This window comes from Choloepus didactylus, chromosome 18, assembly GCF_015220235.1.
Source record: "Choloepus didactylus isolate mChoDid1 chromosome 18, mChoDid1.pri, whole genome shotgun sequence".
Classification (NCBI taxonomy): domain Eukaryota; kingdom Metazoa; phylum Chordata; class Mammalia; order Pilosa; family Megalonychidae; genus Choloepus; species Choloepus didactylus.
Window position 1 is genome coordinate 16,802,113 of NC_051324.1, and position 22,301 is coordinate 16,824,413.

The 22,301-nt window shown below is 49.1% G+C and overlaps 1 protein-coding gene across 6 annotated transcripts in view; it reads left to right on the forward strand.

Annotated features, from left to right (window-relative positions):
* The window catches only part of TRPV1 (transient receptor potential cation channel subfamily V member 1), a 62,849-nt gene that overhangs the window by 16,489 nt on the left and 24,059 nt on the right, over positions 1-22,301 (forward strand). For 5 of the 6 annotated variants that reach the window (XM_037810627.1, XM_037810625.1, XM_037810628.1 and 2 more), the window contains 4 exons: positions 448-623; positions 3,996-4,196; positions 8,983-9,272; positions 21,690-21,994. In XM_037810627.1, coding sequence (XP_037666555.1) covers positions 448-623; positions 3,996-4,196; positions 8,983-9,272; positions 21,690-21,994 — 972 coding nt within the window. The remainder of the gene's footprint in view (positions 1-447; positions 624-3,995; positions 4,197-8,982; positions 9,273-21,689; positions 21,995-22,301) is intronic. The other variant, XM_037810629.1, reaches the window with a different exon arrangement.

Here is a 22,301-nt window from a genome sequence, read left to right on the forward strand (position 1 = left end):
ACCTCGAATGCTACACTTGACATCCAGGAGACTGACGGGTGTGATTTTGGTTTGCATTTTGTTAACCTACTATCACCTTGCTCTGAAATTCATCTACCTCCTTTTGCAGAGTGTTTTTGTGTTCCCTTCAAACATAGGAGGTGTATATTCTGGTGATATCTGGCTCTTAGCTAATTCTTCCTGATCAGTGTTGCTTATGCTGGCTCTTTTCTTCCCAAGGAAGGTGAATCCCAAGCTTTTGGAAATCAGTGTTCACTATTTTAAAAACCCAAGCCTATGGCTCCTGATTTTAAAAAAGCCAAAGAGCCTGCTTGTGAAGCACAAGATTCTACCCTCCCTTCTCATCTGTGCATCCTATAGTTCTTTTCCTTGATGTGTTACCTGGAAACAACAAAAAACAGAAAACCAGATACCAGGTAAACACAGGTGTCCACTTTTATTTTACAGACTGAGGGCCTCAGGCTTTCCCATCCACCTGCTCCCAGACATTGCTGAGCCTGGAAGTGTGGCAGGCAGAACTTCCCACGCATGGTTTGAAATCCCAAAGGGGACAGAGGTGGGCGTGGCCATGGGCGATTTACAGTGCTCAGTCTATTCCTGCATGGCCCACAGGACAGATGCAGGTAACGCTTTCTTTTGTTTGCTCCTCAGACTTATACTGGCGCCTCCTAAGCACCAGCTTTGGGCTAGGTTTTGAAGGACACACATAACTTAACAGCCTCAGCAGCCTCTGCTCAGGGGAGTGTACAGTCCCAACAGGGCAAGTTTCCTCCCCGAGCACTGACAGGTGTGCACACAACTGTGCTGCTCCCTTAAGGGCAGGTGAGGGAGAATGGCCCTCTCCAGTTGACTGGTATGTAATTCCGTGAGTGAGAAAATAGCTTCATAGATGACAGTATTTTGTTTTTATGTGTTTGTTGATAAGAGCGCGTCAGATCTGATTGGAAGTGTGGGATCTTTCTGTATTCACCGTGAGAGACATCACAGTGAGCTGGAGGCAGCAGTCTAGGGTAGGGGTTGGCAAACTTTTTCATTAAAGGGCCAGAGAATAAACATTTTAGGCTTTGAGGGCCACATGGTCTCTGTTGTAACTATTTAACTCTCCTGTTGTAGACAGTACATAAATAAACCAGCATGGCTGTGTTCCGGTAAAACTTTATTTATGAAACACTGAAATTTGAAGTTCGTATGGTTTTAACATGTCATGAAATGTTATTCTTCTTTTGATTTCTTTTCATTCATTTAAGAATGTAAAAATATGCTTGTGGGATTATAAAATGGTACAGCCACTCTGGGAAACAGTTCCCCAAGATGTTAAAATATAGAGTTACCATATGACCCAGCAATTCCACGCCTGGATGTATACCCAAGATTTGGGTCTATATGGGAAACATGTTCACACAAAAACTTTTACATAGCAGCGTTAGTCATAAAGGCCAAAAGTGACTAGTTTTGTCTATCAACTGATGAATGGATAAACAAAATATGGTACATCCATTCAATGGAATATTATTCAGCCATAGAAAAGGAATGAAATATCAATACATGTGACAACACGATGAATCCTGAAAACATATTAAGTGCTGTCACAAAAGGCCATAAATTGTATAATTCCATTTGTAAGAAGTGCCCAGAATAACCAAATCCATAGAGACAGAATGCAGATTGATGGTTTTCAGGGGCTGGGGAGAAGTAGAAGTGGAGGGTGACTGCTAACAGGTATGATAACAATATTCTAAAATTAAATAGTGTTGGCACTTGTACAACTTTGTGAATATACTAAAAGCCATTGAATGGGTGGGTTTTATGTTATATGAATTAAATCTCAATAAAGTTACTATTAAAAAAATGTAATACCCATTCTTGGCTCACAGACCATACAACCACAGGTGGCCTGTGGGAAATAGTTTGCTGATCCCTGGTCTAGGGTAAAATCCTGGGCCTGCCTCTCCGAGCAGGTGTTTGCAGGATGATGCACAGTGCATCCCAGTACAAGTTTCGTCCGATCTTCCCAGCAGCCTGGCTGAGCAAGTCCATCTGGGTGTCCCTCCTTCTTAGTGAGAGGACAACGAATTCATTTTTTTTACCCTGGTTTTTCCTTTTGCATTAACATCTTTGTCTCGTCCATCAATTAGAAATATTACAGTTCAACCCTGAGTTCAAAAATTCTAACCAGCACAATCCTCTGTGTAGTAATTTATTCTCATTCCGTTATATTATTAAAAGACAAAATTTCAAGCAACTGTGTTTTTTTGTTTGCGTTGTGGTAGTAATTTTTTTGAAACAGAATTTCTGCTTTTTAAAAACCGTATTGAACACACAGAGAAAATGAAGATGCAGACATTTTGATGCAAGGTGTGGTACCAATGTAGTCAGCAAGTGAAAAAATACAAAATTAGCTGAGAGGAGAGGCAAAATTCTGCCTATATTGTTTTTTTTGTATATATGTGGTAAAAGCTTTCAATATCAACAAAGTTCAGAACCTCCTTTTTCTCCCAAATTTTCACCAAAAATCAATGTCCCAGGAAAGCACTAAGTTTTTCTATGTTTTTTAATTTTCCCAGTACCCCAACTCTTGCCTTATATCCCTGCATCCCAAGGCATGGGTATTGGGGAGTGAAGCACACAGGCCTGGGTTGGGGTTTCAGTCCCTCTATTTCCCCTTGCGTGATCTTGCGCAGGCTGTGTCTCCTCCTTGAGCCCTTGTCCTCATCCAAGAGGAGGATAATGGTGCCTTTCTCCTGGGGTGGCTGTGATAAATGGGATGGTGCCTGGACAGAGCACCTGGGGAAGGCATCAATAAGTGTTCATTCCTTTCCTCTTACCTGGTAGTTTTCAAATCTTAGGCTCTTCCCTCCACAGAGGGCTGCCCTGTGCCTGGATATAAATGTGCTTTCTAGATGGTGAGGTCACTCCAGAGATGGAGTGGGAGCATTCTCTGGCTCTGGACTGGAGCCGCTGGCCTATGCTGAGTTGGCAACAGGTAACGTTAGTCAGCACCCCATTGCTAGCACCTTCACCTATTGCTTCCAGGTTATGTTCATGCTTAAAAGGCTTGACATGACATACAGTGAAGGTCATTGGCTTTCTAAGATTTGTTTGTGTGCTTCTTGCTTTCCACTCCCCCGTATGTGGAAAAATTGAATGCTGACCTTATTTACTTTTGGCAGACTGAGAAGAGCAGGATTTTTGGGGCCAAATCTCATGAGAAATGAAGAAGAGGCTGCTACAGCAGTCAGCAGGCTCAAGTCTAGAACTAGTGGGGAAAACCGTCCTTTCAGTTCTGGATCTAGGAGCTACCCCCTTGTTGGTGGAGGGAGGTGGAGAAGCATACTTTGGAAGTGTCCCCAGGAAATGAGGAGACGGTACTTGCAACAACTGAATGAAGTCTCCCAGAGACTAAAACACTTGGCCTGAGGTCTTACTCCCTATCAGAGTTATCTATTACTGCGTAACAAACACCCAATACTTAGCAGCTGGCTGGGTGGTCCTGGCGCGTGGTCTCTCCTGAGGTTGCTGTCAAGCAGTCACCTGGGGCTGCAGTTGGTCTCAAGGCTTGCCTGAGCCTGGAGCGTCTGCTTCTAAGCTCATGCATGTGGCTGTTGGCCAGAGGTCTCAGTTCCTTACCATGAGGGCTTCTTCGAGGGCCATGCGGGCTTCTCTGTAGGGCTGCACAAGACTCGGCAACCGGATGCCTCAGAGCAAGGGACCCAAGAGAGAAAGCGGCCAAGACCTTTTTATGGCCTCCTCTCTGAAGTCTCACACAGTCACTTCTGTTTCATTCTATTCTTTAGAAAGAAGTTACTAATTCCAGCCCACACTCAAGAGGAAGGAATTAGGCTCTACTTCTTAAATGGATGTAGATGCATATCAGAGAATTTGTAAAACCAAAATTTTTAGACCACCACCCTCTCTCACTGCCCTGTTGTGACTTGCGCTCTCCACAAGTTGAATTAGCTCAACAGGCCTAACCTCTGCTTTCTTTGGACCCCCAGTTCTCAACATCAGCACCTCGGTTCAGTTGGCAGCCTCCATGCCTTCAGGGTTCCAGCCGGTGCAGACTCCAGATCCTTCAGCTCCAGTCGCCTACTTCCCGTACTTTGATGGGTCCTACCTCGGGGTGGCAGCCTCACTCAATGGGGGCAATGTGCTGGCCACATTCGTCCACATGCTGCTTCAGTGGACGGCAGATCTAGGTAAAGTGTGGACCACACAGGGCTGTGTTCTCTGCTTGTCCTTTTTACATGGCAGTGCTTTGGAAATTAACATGCTGCTTAAGCTTCCAGATTTTCATTTCAGGTCCAGCCAGATTGCGGCATATTCTTTCCTTCCCTCAGAACCTAGGCTTGCAGCCTCTTTTCCTCTCATCTTCTGAGCTGCCATCACCTGCCCTATTTTTTTTTGGGGGTGGGGTGGGGTGAGGTCCTTTTCCCCTAACCTTGACTTTGGGTATCATATGGTCTCCCCAGCTCTGCCATGCCCCACTGTCTTACTTTCTGTGCCAGTAAGTTCCTGGTTCCCTTGTACTTAAGGGTTTTCTTTCTGATGACTATGGACAGCTGAAAAGAAAATGCTCAAACATGAGTCAGTATAAAGACCCCTGATATTTACAATATTAAAAACACCCTTGGCATTTATTCCTGGTGAGTACTTCCTGATGGCTTTCTTGCAATGGTCCTTGGAAACTGATACCCTCCCACTCTCTTCTTTAATTCCCAAGGTAAAATGAATCAAGTCTTCCTCTGCTGCAAAACATGTAACCTCCTTCCTCCAGCAGAGTTTCCCTTTTCAAGTATTTAAGGTTGAAATGAAATTTCTGGTCAGCTGTCCAGGTCAAGGGAAATCAGATGCTTCGGAGCCCTGTAGGAGCTCCAAGTCAGGAATTCCAGGAGACGTTCAACACAGTAAGAGTGGGAGACACAGGCAGCAGAGGGCACATGAGAAGCTTGTGCTGGTGGCACAGGCAAGTGTGGCCCACTGATGTTGGTCCTGTCAGGCAGGCCATGGATACCAGGATTGCCAGGGGGTTCTGCCCCTGCCCCCCCCCCTCCCCAGGATTGCCTGGGGTTCCTGCAGGAGTGCTTCATTTAAAGAACTGGACCTTGAATTTGTTTTGCATTGCATCAGAAAAGGTTTTCTATCAAGATACTGGTTTAACTGGATGGATTGGGTCTTTTAGTTGTTTCCTGGGTTGACAGTGTTTCTCTCTCTACAGAAGTGACTGTTTTTCTTACCCCTGAAAGGGGTGTTAACATTTCATTTCTCTGTAAGGGCCTTTAGAAAGTCTTTTGCATTTTTGTGGCTCTTATTTTGGTTAAACAGTGAGTGCTTTGAAGGTTAGTATTTTTTTTTTTTTTAATATAACTTAACCTTTTTATGAAGTTTCTACAATTATGTCATTTGGTTGAAAAAAAATAGAGGCAAATATGATAAAATTTACTTACATAAAAGAATTGTGTTTATTAACCAGAAATAGAAATATTAAAGTATAAGATGCAAAAATAGAGGTCTCACTCTATTCGGAATGCCCTAGTTCTGCATCGTTTTCCAGAGGTCAGCAAATGGGATCTCCACCCTTGTGGTTAGGAGCAGGGACTCGAGCCCACAGCCTGGGTTTCAACCCCAGCTCTGCCACTTATGATCTGTGTGCCTTTGGGCAGCTTACTTAATCTCTCTGTGCTTCACTTCCCTCCTCTGAAAATGGGTCAATCACAGTACCTACCTCAAAGGCTTGTGAGGGTGGAATATGTTAATGTTGTGCAGCACTTTGATCAGTTCCTGGTCCGTACTGTGATGTGTATTTGTTAATCAGCATAGTGTGGTAGGTGGACCCAGGACAGTGGCCTCGGCTCCTACTGCAGCTGCAGCCCTGAGTCATTATGTGGCCTCGGCAAGTCCCTTCCCTTCTGTTTCCCCAGCTCTGGTGTTCTGTGGTTCTAAGCCTGCGGCAGCTCACTGCAGTTTCCACCTCTGTTAATACCTTCTCTTAGATTAGGACGAAGTGGTGAGCCAAAGCATGCAGAGTCAGGGCTAGAGGCCAGGTCTCTTGGGCTTCCAGCTGGCTAGACACCTTCCCTTCAGGTTCCCCAAAGGCCCAGATCATGGCCCAGGAGGTTCCCAGTAAGCAAGAAGACTTTGAGTATGTGTTAACATTTCCTTAAAATTAAAGAAAAAAAAAACAACAACTGTATTCAAGTAATACAAGCATATGAACTTTAAAAATCCAATAATACAGAAGGATTTATAGAGAAAAGCAGCAGTCCCTTTGCCACCCCTTTCCACCCCTCTCCTGTTCCTGACAGGCAATCACTGTATGCTCTTGCAGCTATTGCATGTGCGTTTTTAAAAACTTGAGTCTTTGCTTTGGTTTGGTGGTTTTAACTGGGGCAGTGTGTGGCAGTCAGAGCACATTTTCATCCTGGCCAGTTGTAGGACGATTGGCTGGGGGAGCCCATGGGCATCAGACTGAGGGCTGTGAGGCACCCGGCTCTGTGTCCCTGGAGTCAGACATTTGGGCCTTGGGCAAGTCCCTTCTTGGGGCAAGTGGGAAGTGGCAAGGCCAGCAGAGTCTGCAGAGCATCTGGAGCCAGGGCCTGAATTTTGTATTCCGTGCTACTGTAAGCTGGGAAGAATTTTCTGGCATGAAATCTTTTTAAAGGGAGATGGCTGGGCTTTGCTGGCTGATTAGGTTCAGGAGGGCTCATCTTTTCTCAGAGTCGGCTTCCAACTTATGATGGGTGAGTTGTGGAAGGGAGCCAGTGGACCTGGAACTCTCCAGGGATCTGCGAGAGCTTTCACTGGGATTGGCTCACCCCTTGTTCTCATCAGTTTCCTTCCCATAGGTCATTTCTCTGAACACAGTCAAATTATATCAAATGCAGTGATTAGATCTAAATCAGCATAGAAAGGAAGATGGTGTAAGGTTGCAATGGGTGTTGAAGACTGTTGAATAATAGGTAACAGCTGCATGCTCACCATGTACTAGACACTGTGCATTAGTGTAAATCATGCATATTAACTCATTTAATCATCACAATGACCCTAGAAGATAGGCACCTTTATTATACCTATTTTATGGGAAACTAAGAGGTTAACTAACCTACCCAGGTAACCCTACCAGAACTTGGCTTCACCCTGGGAGGTATGGCTCCAGCACCATGCCCTAGACCACTGTACTACACTGCCTCTAGAAGGTCTGTTCCTAAATTTTCTTGCCCAGAGTTGGAACAGTTGCTATTTAGCTGAGCACTAGATAGTTAGCTTGTATCTAGGGACTTTACTGTATGAAAAATACGTATCTTCAAACACTAGAATCACACTGCAAAATGCTGACACCATGAGAGGCACAAGGGAATTGAAACAGAAGGAGCTGGAGCTTCAGAGCCTCCTATCTCGTGCTTTCTCCAAGCACCGGCTCAGGATGCAGCATTTAGGGCTCAGGGCTTGGTAGACAATAGCTGCTTTTTTTTTTTTTTTAAGTTTTATTTTTGTAACATATGTACAACTGACAGTGGCCACTTTTCATCCTGAAGACTCTGGTATCACCTCCACCTTCTGAAGTATCTTGCTCATTAGCATCTTCCTCTGCAGACTCCCAGGCTGTAGCTTCCTCTTCTCTGCTCTGAAAAGTCAGTTTTCATTGTATCTGCTACCTGTCTTCCAAAAATGTGTCAAAATCTCTCATTCCTTATTTCCTCTCCTATTTTTTTTTTTTTTTTTTTTTAAGATCTGTGGCTTTCTCTTGTCTCTTTCCTAAATATGCCAGTATTTTAGTGGAATTTCTAGAGGAAGAGGAAAGATACTTATATTCATTCTGAAACATTTAACCAGGGGTCCTGCTGATCAAATTTTGACTAGTTGCCTATGGTATTTTAATTATTTCACTCTGTCTTCCATTCCTGAGCATGTATGGTTGAATTTGCGTGTTAAATATGCCAATGATGTGACTGACATCCTCTCCTTCCCCTAGAAATGCTGATTTTTTGGCCTAGGGTGGGGCCTGAGCAAGGCATTTTGTAAAAGTTCTTTGGGTGGTTCTGATGCCTGTGAGTGTCGATAACCACTGCTCTAGAGCCTTGCTACTCAAAAGTGTGGTCCACGGACCGACAGCACTGGCATCCTCTGGGAGATTGTTACAAATGCTGAATTCAGGCCCCACCCAAGCCTACTGAATCAGAAGCTGCATTTTATTAAGATCCCCACATAACTCAAATGCACATTGGCTTTTGAGCAGCACTGATCTAGACCAATTCTCAACAGCGCTGCATATTAGAATCACCTGGGGAATGTTTAAAAATTCCAGTGCTCAGGCTGCTGCCCAGACCAATAAAACCAGAGTCTCCAGGGATGGGGGCAGGCCCAGTGGTTTTTAAAGCTCCCCTATTGATTCCAAAGTGCATCAGTAGTGGAGAGCCCCCCTTCTTGATTACTTTCTCCCTATTGAAGGCCAGATTTGCTCTCTCTCAGTTCGTGGCAAGTTAGAGACCAAAAGGGATTCTAAGGTCAAAGCCTGCTGAACACAAAGGCCCGCTTTCATTAGAATGTAGAGCTCATGTAGGGTAGGGGAGGAAAATCTGACCAGGAGTCTGGCTTGACAGCAGTAAGCTATGAGATGTCAACACATCACTTCTCTCTGAACTTTGGGTGCTCCATGTGTATAAAGGCGGTGGGGAGGCGGGGGACTAGGCTTTCCCAGCTCTGCATCACTGGGATTTCTGTGACACTACCAATAACTAATAGCAGTAAAGACAATACTAAATGATAAGTGTTTACATTTGACCCTCTTGGACCAGGGCCCCCACAGCTGACTTGGGTTTTAGGGCTCATGGCAACTCTTAGGGGATACCTCGCTGAAGTCTGGGGTCAGCAGAGAGATAGCGAGCTGGGGTCTGGAAGCAGCCAGCCACAGTGTGAGGAGGGGGATCAAGTAGCCTGCAGCACAGGGGTGCATGAGCTCACAGAGGTCTTCTCTGTTCCTGGCAGGCCTGGCGGTCGAAGAGTCTACTGTGTATTCCCGCATGATCAAGGCAGCTGCCCAGCAGAAAGACACCTGCCTCACCATCAACCCAACAATGTTGGGAGAGAGGCACCTTCCGGACCAACTGGCCTCAGTGACCAGGATCTCCTCCTCGGATCTCTCCCTGGGCCACGTGACCCGCGCCCTGTGCCGAGGCATTGTCCAGAACTTGCACTCGATGCTTTCATTTCAGCAGCTCAAGGAGTGGGGTGTGGAGCGGGTGATCGCGAGTGGGAGTGCGCTGTCCAGGAATGAGGTGCTGAAGCAGGAGGTGCAGAGGGCTTTCCCTCTCCCTGTGTCCTTTGGGCAGGATGTGGACGCAGCTGTCGGAGCAGCTCTGGTCATGCTCCAGAGAAACCTCAACCAGAAGTAGTCTTAGTCAGCAGACTTGCCAAAGGATTGCTATGAATTTTATCTAGATAACATTCCTGACATGATCTTGGGCTCATCCTTTTCCTGGATAGCTCTGTGGGCAACTTTTAACCAGTGCTGTGGGGCACGATCTTGACCAGGAACTTACCTTCAGGGAACACGATAATAATGCAGTTAGAAATCATCAATCAGATCCCAAATTAGTGACCTCCAAAAGAGACCCAGCTGGGAACTGGTTGCAAATGCAAATGTAGAAAAAAGGAAGAAAGAGGAAAAACAGCAGCCCAGTTCTCTGACCCCCAGGATCCTCTGTTATTGATTCGTAGACAAAGGAAAGAGAAATGTGGACTCCAGACACCAAAAGTCTTGCGGCTCTGGGCTCCAAGTAAGAAAAGACCTGCCCCATGTCCAGCTTTTGAATTGACTGTTTTCAGAGACATGAACCACAGACTTGGGTCACATTCACTGTTGGAAAAGTCCTCCAGTAGCTTGTACCAGATATCTTAATTATGTGGTCTTCCCCGCCCACATTCCCTTCTAAAGAAAACAACTCCAGCAAGGGCCATTGTTGAAGGGAACAGTGCTCAGGGGACCTTGTTTTGTGCTGTGTGGCCCTGAGACCCTGCTCCCAGTCTCCTCTGGTTAGCTGGGGTAGGCAGTGACCAAGGCCAGCGGAGCTGGCTGGCCCAGATGAAGTCTCAGAGATCGTGTTGGCTTTCTCTCCCCACAGGGGAGCCTGCTACACTGGGGGTGCCCTAGAGTCTCACTACACAGCTGTCTTGAAGGCATGTAACAAAGAAGGAAAGGCAGATGGCATAACCAGCAAGGGGCTGGATGCTCTGTGGCCACCACCATTCAGACACATTGTTCTGAAGAGTCTCACAGGATCCTTTTCCAGGAGCGCATCTGTGCAAAAGTGTAGTTTTTGTCCCTATACATCCCCAGGGAGCCTTCCATGGGAAGGTTTGGCCACTTTAATTGGAGAAAACCCCATCTCTTACAGGCTCCAACTCTTCTCTTGCTTGTTGTGGCCTCAGTGTCCTATCCTGTGCTGCTGGTTCAGCAGAAACACCCAGTGTGAGCTGGTGTCCCTGCAGGGATCCCAGAGCATTTCAGACCTTCCCAGGGTTGGTAGGGATGCTGGCCGCCATTGCTGCATTTACTTCCAGAGTCCCAAAGGGTGATCCCAGGCCCAGGAAGGCTTGGCTCTGGAGCAGCCAGGCAATCATGAATTTGGGAAGCAGGGATGTTGTCTCTTTGTAAATGTCCTTTTACACATTATATAATTGTCTGAAGCTACTAGATTGGTTTGCCTGGTCATGTTGATTGAATTTCAGATATTAATAAAGCCCATTATTCTAGACTCTTCTTTCTTCAATAAAATACACATCTCTTTGTTTTGGGAAGACTAAGTTTACAGCCCAGCCATAAAGCTCGGTTTGGGAGGTTGAATACAGCTCTAAGGAATCAGTAGGTTGTCCTAGAGGAAAGCCCTGCCACAGTTTTCCTATCAAGATGAGCAGTTTGAAAATCACTTAGAAAGTGTATAATGTTCTCATCCAGAATGAGTTAAGACGGCATCATTTTGGAGTCCCTGAGAAAGGCCTTAGGAGAGAGCAGGTACCTCAGGTAGGCCTGTTAGATGTAAGGAGAAACTAGGCCTCTGTGACCTCAGGGAGGCAGCCTGTCATGCATTTTCAGGGTGCTGCGTTTGAAGCATGTATATATAAGATTAGGAACTGGACAAGTGCCCTGCAAGCCCAGGTAGCCCAGCCTAGTGCCTGGCGTGGCACCAGAATTCTGTCTCCTTTTGAGACCAGGTGTTCACTCCACCTCTGAGAGCTAAGCCTCAAGGAGTTCAAGTTTGTCAGCTAACCTGCTGCTACTTACATTGTCCATGGGCTGGGGGTCTTAGAGCCTCTGCTGCCAGGGCCTCGTTTCTCCACCCTGAACTCACAAACCCCTCCCTGCTTCTGCCTTCATTCCCTGGAGGTACTGGTCAGTGTGTGAGACCAGCATGATTCTGAAAACGATGAACTGGGTCATTAGGGCTGTCCACCCATAGCCTAATCTTAGGTGCACATGGTAGGGTTGCACTTTCCCACGTGATGTGCTTTGTCCCATGGAATGTGAACAGAAGTGGGTAACTTGTGGGCAAAAGCCTTTAAGATCCAGTGTAAGATTTACCACACTCCCTTCCTTTTGCCACAAGTGTCCGGTAGTGTTCCAAATGGTGGAAGCTCTGCCAGCCCGGGTCTCTGAGTGAGGACAATGTGGTGTAGAGCCCTCATCAACCAGTAAGGGACATGCAGTGTGATTGAGAAGCAAATCTTTGATGTTTGAAGCCACTGAGAGTTGGGGGTTGTTTGTTACCACAACATAATGTAGCTCATCCTGACCAGTACAGCTGGTAGAGACTGTTCCTAAGATGTTTCAATTGCACGTAGCACAGACCCAGACTAGTCTCATTTATTGAGCATCTACTACGAGCTGGGTGCTCTGTCAGGTACTGCCATGTATTGCTGAATTCACATCACCAGGGAATGAAGTAAACTACTATGACAGAGTTACCACTTCCTCGGAGGGAGAAGCAAGTCTTTCTTCATGCCAGTGACATTGAACTAAACTTTGTAGAGTTTCAGTCCATTGATAGTAACGATAGCCAACAGTTTTGAGTGCTTACTGTGTACTAGGAACTGATCCAAACTCTACTTGTTGAACTCATTTGATCTTCAAAATAATCCTAGAGGGTGTGTACTGTTGTTATTCCCCTTTCATAGATGAGGAAAATGAGACACAAGGAAATTTACCCAAGATCACAAGAAAAGGATTCAACACCAGAGTCTGCTCCTTTTAGCACTCTAGGTTGAGGAATCAGGCTAGGAAAATGCATTTGCCTTAAAGTGCTTGGCGGGTTCAGGGTATGATGAATTGTCTGGTGTAACTTGGTCATAGGATAGGTGAAGGAGTACCGTGGGTCTTGAATGCCAGGCTGAGGGGTTGGACTTTCTCCTGGAGGCAGTGAAGTTTAGAGGACTGGGGTTTCCCAGGCTTTAGGAGGAGAGCTGGTGGTGTGTTGGTAGATTGGAGGATGGTGTTGGAGGAGTCAGGAGCCTGATTAGAGGAAGCCTGCTGCGAGGTGGTGGGGTTTGGACTAGTGCAGGGACAGAGGAGTGAAGTCTTCCCCTTAACTCCAGTTCAGCTGACGTTCTCCCCTTCCTTACTGCCTCTGGCCATACACCCCTACTTGGTTCTTGGCTAGATCTACTTAACGTTCATGTGGCTTCATGTTTTCTATTTTTCTTTTCTTTCCATGTGGACTGAAAGCTTCTTAAAAGTCTTCCCTGTCCTCCTCCTGCTCTGGGATGTGGGCTGATGTCCTTTATCCAAGGCCCAGCTCACATGCTTTCCGCCTGCTGCACATTCTCATTGGCGATGTGCTTCCCACACTATGGTAGGAGGAACTCATCCAGGACTGTGCTCAGTGTTTGCTGTTGGCAAGACCTGTTGGCTTTGCAGTCCCCTGGTTTGTGTCTGTTACAGGGTGCTCCACCCTGGTAAGTGTCAGAGAGAGCCAGTGCATGTCTTCCTCCCTCCTCGATCATGGGCTTCTTGATGGCAGAGACCACTGTACTCACTGCGCTGCACTGCTGTGGGATTCGCAAAGCATGCAGTGGGCCCTCAGCAAAGAGGCTTTTGTCTGACCACTTCTCTCAGTCCCAGTGATCTCGATGGGCCAAGTCTTTGAAAGTGAGATGCTCTTGACAGAGAGATGCTTGCTTGCGTGACTCAGGCAACATTAAGCAAATCTTGTTTTTTTTTTTTTTTTCATTATAAAGCAATTAGTCAAAACCTCAAGCTAATGGCCGGATACAGCTCAGCAGTCAGCAGACATGGCTCTCATGCTGAAATAATGATCATGAGCATAATACCCCCTCATGCTTGTCTAGGGCTGTACTGGCTCATGGAGCTCATTCACACCAGCATCCTCACTAATCCCTAGAACATCCCTGTAGAGTAGGCAGGGCAGGTCTCTTGCCTGTTTTGTGGATGAAGAAACAGACCCAGAGATTCAGCCATCAGCTCGAGTCCACACATCCAGCATCTGGCACTGTGGGCCTCTTGACTTGTGGCTCCATTCTCTGCTGGCACAGCTGAGCCTCCACCTGCTTTGCCCTCTTGTTCCCAGTTCCTGCCCTTAGTCACAGCTCTCCTGGGCTGAGTGGACACCTGATCCCTTCCATGCTCACTTCCCCAACTCCATTTGCTTCTGGAGGGTCCTGACCCCTCCTGCAGGCCCCTGCCCTGCAGAGGAGCTGGTCTTTTAGACCTGTGAGGACACCTGCTGACACTACTTCACAGAGCAAATGCAGAAGGAAGGTGTTTCTCTTCCAGGGGTGCCCTTTGCCATCTGGATCCGGGACTTCAGCCCGAAGTGGTGCCTTTACCACTCTGCCCAGTTCCCACCTCCAGTTCCCACTACTGGAGGTGCCAAGTTTTCAGTTCCCAATTTTGGTACTCAGAATTTTTCAAAAAGTGGGAGTTTGCTGGTTTCTAGTTGTGCTAAAATGTCTGGCCTTAAATTGGAGAGGAACCCAGGTGGATGAAGGAAATAAATTTGGCTCTTACTGACAAGGTCCAAGGGCTCAGCTTGAGTGAATGTGTCCCCTTCTGGTAAAAGAATGAAGAGAGACCTGTGGCCATGGTGGCGTGGATGGTTATGTCTGTCACTCCAGAGTTGGCCCACACACCTGCAGGTGCAGCCTCTTCCCACCCTGCCCCTGACCGGCCTCTGGTCCCCACCACACCCAAGCGTAGAGAAGCGCTTCCTCCCATAAGTCATCATCATAGCCTGATCTAGTCACAAAGAGTTTTAATGGATGTATCATTATACAGACTTGAAAACATCATCTTACAAATTATGGCCCAGGAAATCACACCGATGATGGTGAGGTTCATCCCCTGAGGTTTTGTCCTAGCCTCCACTACCTGGGATTCAGTAGAACCACTCAGGGCAGGTGCTGTTCAGATAAAACCAAACCACTTGATGTTTACTGAGCAATACTCTGCGCAAGACCCAGAACTAGGTTTAGAGAACGGAAATGGAGGGTTTCAGAGCCCTGTCTTGCCTGGAAGCTATTTAAAATCTGCTAAGCAAGACACAGGATTCAGGGAAGTTGAATCTTGATACAAGATTTAGGAAGCTCCAGACAAGACTTGTACAATTGTTCCTGTCCTTGGGCAAGTTGCATAGCCTGCTTGTGCTTCATTTCCTTAACTATAAAATGGGGACAAATCATACTGACTTCATGAAACTTGGTGAAGATCTGATGAGATAATGCATCAAAGTGCTTAGTCTGGAAAATGGCACATTGTAAGTGCTCAATAAATAAGTCACTACTTCTATTGCCATCATTATCATGTGTAATCAATCACCATAGGAAGTATATAGGTTGAAATTTCCATAGGAGCTTCCAGGTGAGCACTTTGGTCTGTGCCCCTTGGGGCAGGGAGGCATTTTTTGGCAGAGGTGGGATGTGAAGGATAGAATCTCAGTCCCCCTGAGGTCTCACCTGTCATCTGGGCCTTGTGATGAGTTAAATGGGATGGATAGTGTGAGCATGTAAGGCAGAAGGAGGGCAGGGGGAAGGTAGGAGGCAGACTCAGGTGAGTGTATCTGGGAAGGGGTGTGCATAGGTGTTGGAGAAGGGTGGGTCACAGTGGAAGAGGAGATTCTGGGCTCAGGGTGCCAGGCCGAGGGCTGGGCACCATTGAGAGGCAAAGAACAACAACCAGGGTGAGGTTCTAGGATGGTTAATGGGAGGTGGTGGGAAGAGGGAGGCTGGATGGGAAAGGAGGTACTTCTAGTCCTGTGGGTGAGAAGAAGGGGCCTTCACTGAGGCAGGGGCCGCTGGACCGAAAGAAAGAGAGGGGTGTGAGCCACAGAGATGAAGTCCAGATGGCAAGGGCAGAGAAGGAGAGTTCGGAGATCACAAAGTATGTTATGCTTGGTGACTGAAGGAAAGTTGGTGCCTTTGCAGCAGGGGATGCCAAGGGGGAGCTGGGTATAGAGGGAAGGGGTGTCCATCTTGGGACATGTTGAGAGGTGAGGGCTGTGGCCTTCTGCCTGGAGATGCAGGGGAGGCAGGGATGGAGCTCAGGGCAGAGGGTGGGCTGGAGGCCTGGGTGAAGGAGTTGCTGGCTTGGAAATGCCAGATGGATTCTTGGGAGTGGGGAGAGTGTCGAGGGAGGGCGTGCAGGATGGGAACTAAAGACAGGATCCCGGGGACACCTGTATGTAGGGGAAGGCATGGCGAGGCGAGTTCACCAAGGAGACAGAAAAGGAGCCATCAGGGAGGAGAAGGGGCAGATTTGCCCCATGGGTACAGGTGTTGTAGCATGCATGTACATGTCGACTCTGGGAAATGTTGTTAGCATCCACTGGCTCTGGTAACAGAGGGGGCACATTTGGTAATGTGAGTTGTCCTCACTGGAGGCAGAAATCATCTTGGAGGCAAAGGAGATGGCTACAGGGGAGAAGCAAGACCCTCCCCATTCCTGCAAGTTGGTTTGGGGCTGGGATCTCTCAGCACCTTTCTCTGGATGCCTCCCACCCATGCCCACAGGCTGCCCACTGTGGAGACCTGGGTCTGCTCCCGCCAGTGGGTGAGTGAGGGGTCTGTCCCTGACAGTGTCAGCTTGTCACAGTGTTCCATTTCCAAGGAGATGAGAAGGTATTCCCAGGGACACCTTGGGTCCACATGGTTAGAAGGAAAAATGACCCCAGAGGACTTGGGGTCTGAGGGTCCCTGCTGGCAAGTCTTTTTTATAGCATAGATCATCACATCACGATTGAGAATAAACCTCAGGTTCAAGTTAATTGATTGAAGGTATCCCACATAACGAGGTTTCTAAGCAGGGATATACGGCATGGTGGAATGGGCCCAGCTTCTGTGCCCAGGCCAGCAGTGTGACCTGGGCAATTGTCTGGTCACTCCATGTTGTTTGTGGTGTTCTCATCTGTGAAATGGGCATGACACCCTCTGCCCGACCACCGGGGTTGTGGTATGACCTGGGAGAGTGGGTTTGTGGAAGCTCTTCTTTAACTGTAAAGTGTCATGCAGAATCAGGGTGGGGGGCGCCCACACTTTAATGCCCTGACCCAGAGGTCAGAGCTCACGAGCTACTCCAAGCAGGGTTGCAGCAGGCCCTCCTGGCGTGTGGCCACTCACTTCAGGCTGTGATCTGACCCACAGCTTGCTGGAGTCCTGACATTAAGTGACATCTAGAATGACTCTGCAGGGAATTTGGGGCTGTAGCCTGTATTCACACCCAGAAAGACCTTGCAGCTTTGCTCAGCCAGGTTCCAGGAGGTTCCAGGAGAGACTTAAGCCCTACACCCCATTGAATATAATGAATTAACTTCTCCCCTGTGCATTCAGGATGGTACTAGAAGAACTGAGAAAATAGACAATCTTCTGGGTTCTGTGTTCCAGATGAGGAGCACCAGTTGAGAAAGGCAGGGACCTGGCAGACCCAGAAACTCCCTCTCAGCCTCCGCCCCACATTTAGGCACACAGGGAACCTGGGGACTGAGACAGGCAGGAAGTGGTTCAAAGTTACATAGTGTTGGTGGCAAAGCTGGCATTCAAAACCAGGCCCCTAAATGCTCGACCAGGACAGCATGACGGGTGACCTGGTTGTTTCTGTTCCTTCTACATTTACAAAATGGAGCAGTCACAGGCTGCGCTGGTGGTGAAAGTGCCTTTGTCCAGCTGTTCCCCAGACCCCTGTTTGCAGGAGTGGTGGCTTTGGGAGGCTCCAGCAGTGCCCTCCGTCTCTGAGAGCTGAGGTCTGGCTGGCTCTGGGCTGCGTGTCTCTGGAAAAGTGCACCTTGGCCCTGGCATGATTGGAGGAGGGGCAGCGGCTAAGTGGTTTCTGAAAAAGGGCAGAAATGATGGGAAAAGCTTTGGGATCCTCTGGGAATCGGAGCCGCAGCAACAGCAGCTGCTGCCATTGCTGGAAACGTTTTCCTTGAGTGCCAGACCGCACCCACAGCCCATCTGTGTCAGAGCAGAGTGGCCAGTGACCAGGGAGGGGCAGAGGAGGGGCCGGGGACCCCCAAAGGCAGAGGAGGCAACTCCTCTCTCCAAACTGGCCCAGCTCTTCCTGCACGTTGCAACCAACCTTCAACCTCACTGGTGCCCGCTTGGTCTGAGGTGTGCCCGTGTCCAGCTGGTGAGTCCCTTCTTTTGTTCGATGGCCTGCACAGATGTGAGCTTTTAGAGTGACTTAGTGAGTAGTCAAAAGCTGGGCCCCTGGGCCGACCATCTGTTCTACCCAGTCTGGGTCTTCCAGGTCCCTGCCTTTCTCAACTGGTGTTCCTCATCTGGAACACAGACCGCTTTCTAGCTGCATGATCATGGGCTGTTCTACTACCTCTTGGAGCTTCAGTTACCCCTTCTGCAGATGGGAATGAGAACGGTGGCTGCCTCCAAGATCTCTGGGAGGCTTAGATGCACTGAGCCCAGCTAGTTGTAAGCACTTGGTACCTGGCAGTGTTGGTTGCTGTTACCGCTCTTCATTATTTGCTCCAGCACCAGTGTCAGGATGGGCTGAAGGGGCTGCAGTGGCTGCTGGTGCTGGTGCTGGTGGTTTGTGGCTGCACGTTTTCATGCATTGCCCTCTCTGTAGAGGGAAGGAGTGTTGGACTTGGGGGCAGCACCGCTGGGGTCTTGTCCAGGCTCCACTATCTGTTTTTGGCAGAGTCCCTCTAGTCCTTCATCTCTGGGTTGGGAAGCCCATAGCTTCCCCTCTTTAGGAGATGTTTGGGTGGGATGATGAGATGGGAATAATCGGGGGCTGGGTCCTGGACTGGCATTCTCCCAGCATCTCCGAAACTCACGGGCAGTGAGAGGGAGGGCCTTCTAGGAGCCTGCCTGGGGCTGGAAGCAGATGGATGCTTGGGGCAGAAGAGATGCAGGAGAGCCATGTCCCAGGATGTCTCACCTGGATGGGGAAGAGAAGAAGGGAGCTTTCTTCCAGGTGGCAGGCAGGGCCTCTCCTGGCTCTGGAGTTGAGAAAGACCCAGAGATCGAAGCAGGCCTTTGCTGGGCAGGGCCATTATTTTCATGACCCTCCTTTAGTCCAGGTTGATGAGTTTGTGAATCTTGTGTAAAACAGAACCCCCACCTCCATCAGACAGCCAACATGGGTCGCCTAAGTCATGGTTGGAAATTCCCCCGATGGCTGTAGAACATTCTGCTGTGACAGATGCATGGCCGTGGGGCTCATGTGCTGGGCACACCTCAGGCGTGGCAGTGACAGCCTGTCTTGTCCCTTTCCTCCCTCCTGGCCCAGAGCAAATGGCCAGGAGAGAAGCTTGGTTTCCAGTGGGAAATCAGATGAAGGGTGTGCAGTGCAGATTCAGTGTTTGTCAACTGAATGGACGACAGCACCATGTGGGCTGCTCGTATTTACTGGGTTTGTTAGATTTGGACTGGTCAGAGGAAGAGGCAAAGTCACTAAAGAACAGGTGGAAGTGCTAGGAGGCTCCCACTGTTGGGTGCTGTCTTGCTGGGCTGTTGGGGGCTGCTAGTCAGGAAGTGATTCTATTCTTGGTTTTGCAGGCAGCCTTATCCAAGCGGAGTCCACAGTCATTCCTGGTAGAGCCGGGCATGGGATATGGCCTGGGTCTCATTCGTATTTTGTTTTGGGGTTTTGTACTTTCTGAGGTGCTTGTTTGAGCAGAAGGGCGGTGCTGCTGGTTGGAAGTGCATTGCCCCCACCTGCCTGGCCCCAGGGGTGGGAGTGGCTGCTCTGATCAACCCCCAGGCCCTAGTGTAGGATTTGGTATTGAGTTTAATGGCAGAGAAAGAGAACAAGTTCCAGAGAGGGTACAGTACCGGAGAAGCTCAGGAGCCAGGATGCCAGGGATCAAATCCAGGTTTCACTTCTTACTGTGTGACCTTGGGCAAGTAACTCAATCTCTCTGTGACTCAGTCTCCTCATCTGTAAAATAATCTACCTCTTAGGGACACTGAGAATTAAGTGAGTGAAAATGTATAAGGTGTTCAGAATAATGCCTTGTGCATAGCAAAATCTCAAAAATGTCAATTATTTTTATTCTCGTTAGCCTCCTGTGCCTTATAAGTGCTGATGGGCTTCTCACACTATCAGCATTGATAGCACAGACTAGCACCTGGTCTCCATGCTCCCGAAGCACCCCATGGCCTCCTCCCATCCATGCCATGTCCACATTCTGTTCCTGGACTCGAGGGCCATCTGGTTCCAACCCCACTGGTTTCCTCTTCAGCCACTCCGGGGGGCCCCGCCCCCTCCCCACCTCCTGCCCAATGCTGCTCCCCCTTCAAGGTTTGGTCCACCTGTTACCTGCTCCATGAAGCCTTCTTAGCACTCCAGCCCCTCCTGTGGTCCCCCTGCTCTGGCCAGCACCTTGTTTCTGTCTCAGATGGAGTCTGACTCATGTCTGTGCCCCCAGCCCAGGGCCGTGGGGCTCATGAGCTGGACACACCCCAGGTTTGGCAGTGAGAGCAGGACTCAGTCAGTGGGCTTTGAACAATTGGACAAAATAATGGGTAAATGGTTGGGAAGTGGGACTTTCTGTGGCGGGGGGCACTTCCTGCTATAGGATTTCAACCTGATGGATGAATCAGAGAAAGACTCAGGTTCTCCTGAAAGCAGAACAGGCCAGGCAGCCAGGAGTGGGAAGGGGCCAGCAGTCAGTTGTCATGTTCACAGGATGTCAAGCGGACAGGCCTTTTCTTGTTTTCCCCTTACAGATCTGGGCATCAGGTGGCAGTCATTTAATTGCCATGGCCCAGCCATGAACTCTGGGTTTTTACAGCCTGAACTTTCACCAGAAAACTCAGGACTTGTGAAGCCTCCCTCTCCTTCAGTGGCTCTTTTCCAGTATCCAACCGTTGCTGGAATAGTCATCTCTCTGACTTCCCACGGAAATGGGAATTGCAAGAGTCTTACCTAATCTCTTATTTCCCCCATGGGGACCAGCACAGCTTTGTTCATACAGCAGTGGTTCAGGCAAGGGCCTTTCCCAAGAGGAGTCACAGGGCATGCGGGACACAGCAGTGACAGACAGAAACTGCTAGATCATTAGGTGGACTGGACTCAGAGGGCTACAAGGGATGGGTGGACAACCAGCTGGTGCACTCTGGAGAGGGGAGGGACACGATTAGTGCAGACTGGGGGCCTTCATGGAGGAGGTGCTATGGGGGCTGGATCCCGAGGGAAAGTAGCATTTGAGAGGTGGTAGGATTTGGGCAAAGGGAGAAGGAGGAAAAAGCACTCCAAGTGGACAGAACTGCGGGAGCAAAGGCCCTTGAGACGCAACATGTAGGACAGCTCTGGGTATCAGGGAGTGGCTTGGTTTGGTGGATGCCCAGATGGGCAGAGGGGAAATGCAGAGATGAAGTTAGGGGTGAAGGTGGAAAATGGTATCAATACATGCTTACAGATATGTACGCTGACACTAGCTGCCGGCCTGTCTCAGGGGGCTCAGGCAGCCCCAAACCATTGCAAGCTGAAAAGTTTGGGGCCAGGATGCATGAGATATATTCATTTCACAAAAATGACAAAAAGTATGAAAAGTTGCCTGCAAACTCCACATTGCAGCAGCCAGGTTGATGCTCAGAGGAAGGCTGCATGCGTGGCTGATGACACAGGGACATAGGGTCCATGGGGGCCTGTGCAGCGCAGGGCGTGAGTGTGTCAGTCCCCGCCATCACTTTAGGGCCCCACCTATCCTGTTCCTGGGGACACGGACTGTTCTGGCTCTTTGGGATTGAGTCAGCCTCATCACCTAGTTACTTCCTGAACGCACAGCCAAGGATAGCCCCTCCCATTATTTCCCTTGTTTCTGACCCGGGGAGGGAGGCAGAGCAGATCACTCGCTTTCATCCCCACTCGACAGATGTGGCAACTGAGACCCAGAGAAGAGGAGGGATCCATCCAAGTCCCTCCCACAGGGCCTGGGGGTCCAAGCTGGGTGTGGGGTGGGATGGTGGAGGGGCCCTGTCCACTGTTGCATGTTGATTGTCAGTGGATGCTGAGTATTTGCTCACCCCTGGGGCTTCTGGGGTGGGAGGTACTGTGCTGGCTCATTCACCACCTGGAAAGCTTCAACCCTGGGAGGTGGGGCAGTAGCCTGTTGGACCTTCAGGGGTCCTGCTTCACGGGGGCCTTTGCAAGGAGGGTGGAGGTATTGTTTAGATCATGCTGTCTTCAAGCTGGGAGCCAACCTGATCTCAATGGCTCCCTGCAGGCTGCTTCTTGGGCCACAGAGGGTCTCGCAAGGATGAAGAAATGTGGTAGCTCAGACTCGGGGGAGCCCAAGAACCTGCACCAAGAGGACCCCCTGGATGGTGACCCTAACTCCAAGCCACCTCCAGCCAAGCCCCACATCTCCACAGCCAGGAGCCGCACCCGGCTCTTTGGGAGGGGAGACTCGGAGGAGGCTACCCCTATGGATTGCTCTTACGGGGAAGGCAAGCCTGCCTCCTGCCCGGCCATCAACATCTGCCCTGCTGCCATCCTCCAGAGGCTGGGGGATGGCCCCACCTGTGTCAGGTAGGTCTGGGGAGCTTCAGAGGTCATCTGGTCCAGCACCTGCACTCATAATAAGACCTCATGAGACAAATGGTCAGCCTGATCCTAGCTGCCAGCTCATCTCTAGGTCTCCAGGCCTTGAATGCCCACCAGCGCCAAACACTCGGACTTGAGGTCTAAAAGCTCAAGGCCAAGATGCTGTTAGGCAGAAAGTATGGAAGAGCTGCAGTGAGGAAGCCACCAGCCTTCTTGTCTCCTCCAAGGCAGGGCAGCGAGGGCACACAGGCTGGCTGAGTTCTGGGGAGGTGTGAGGACTGCTTTCTCACTT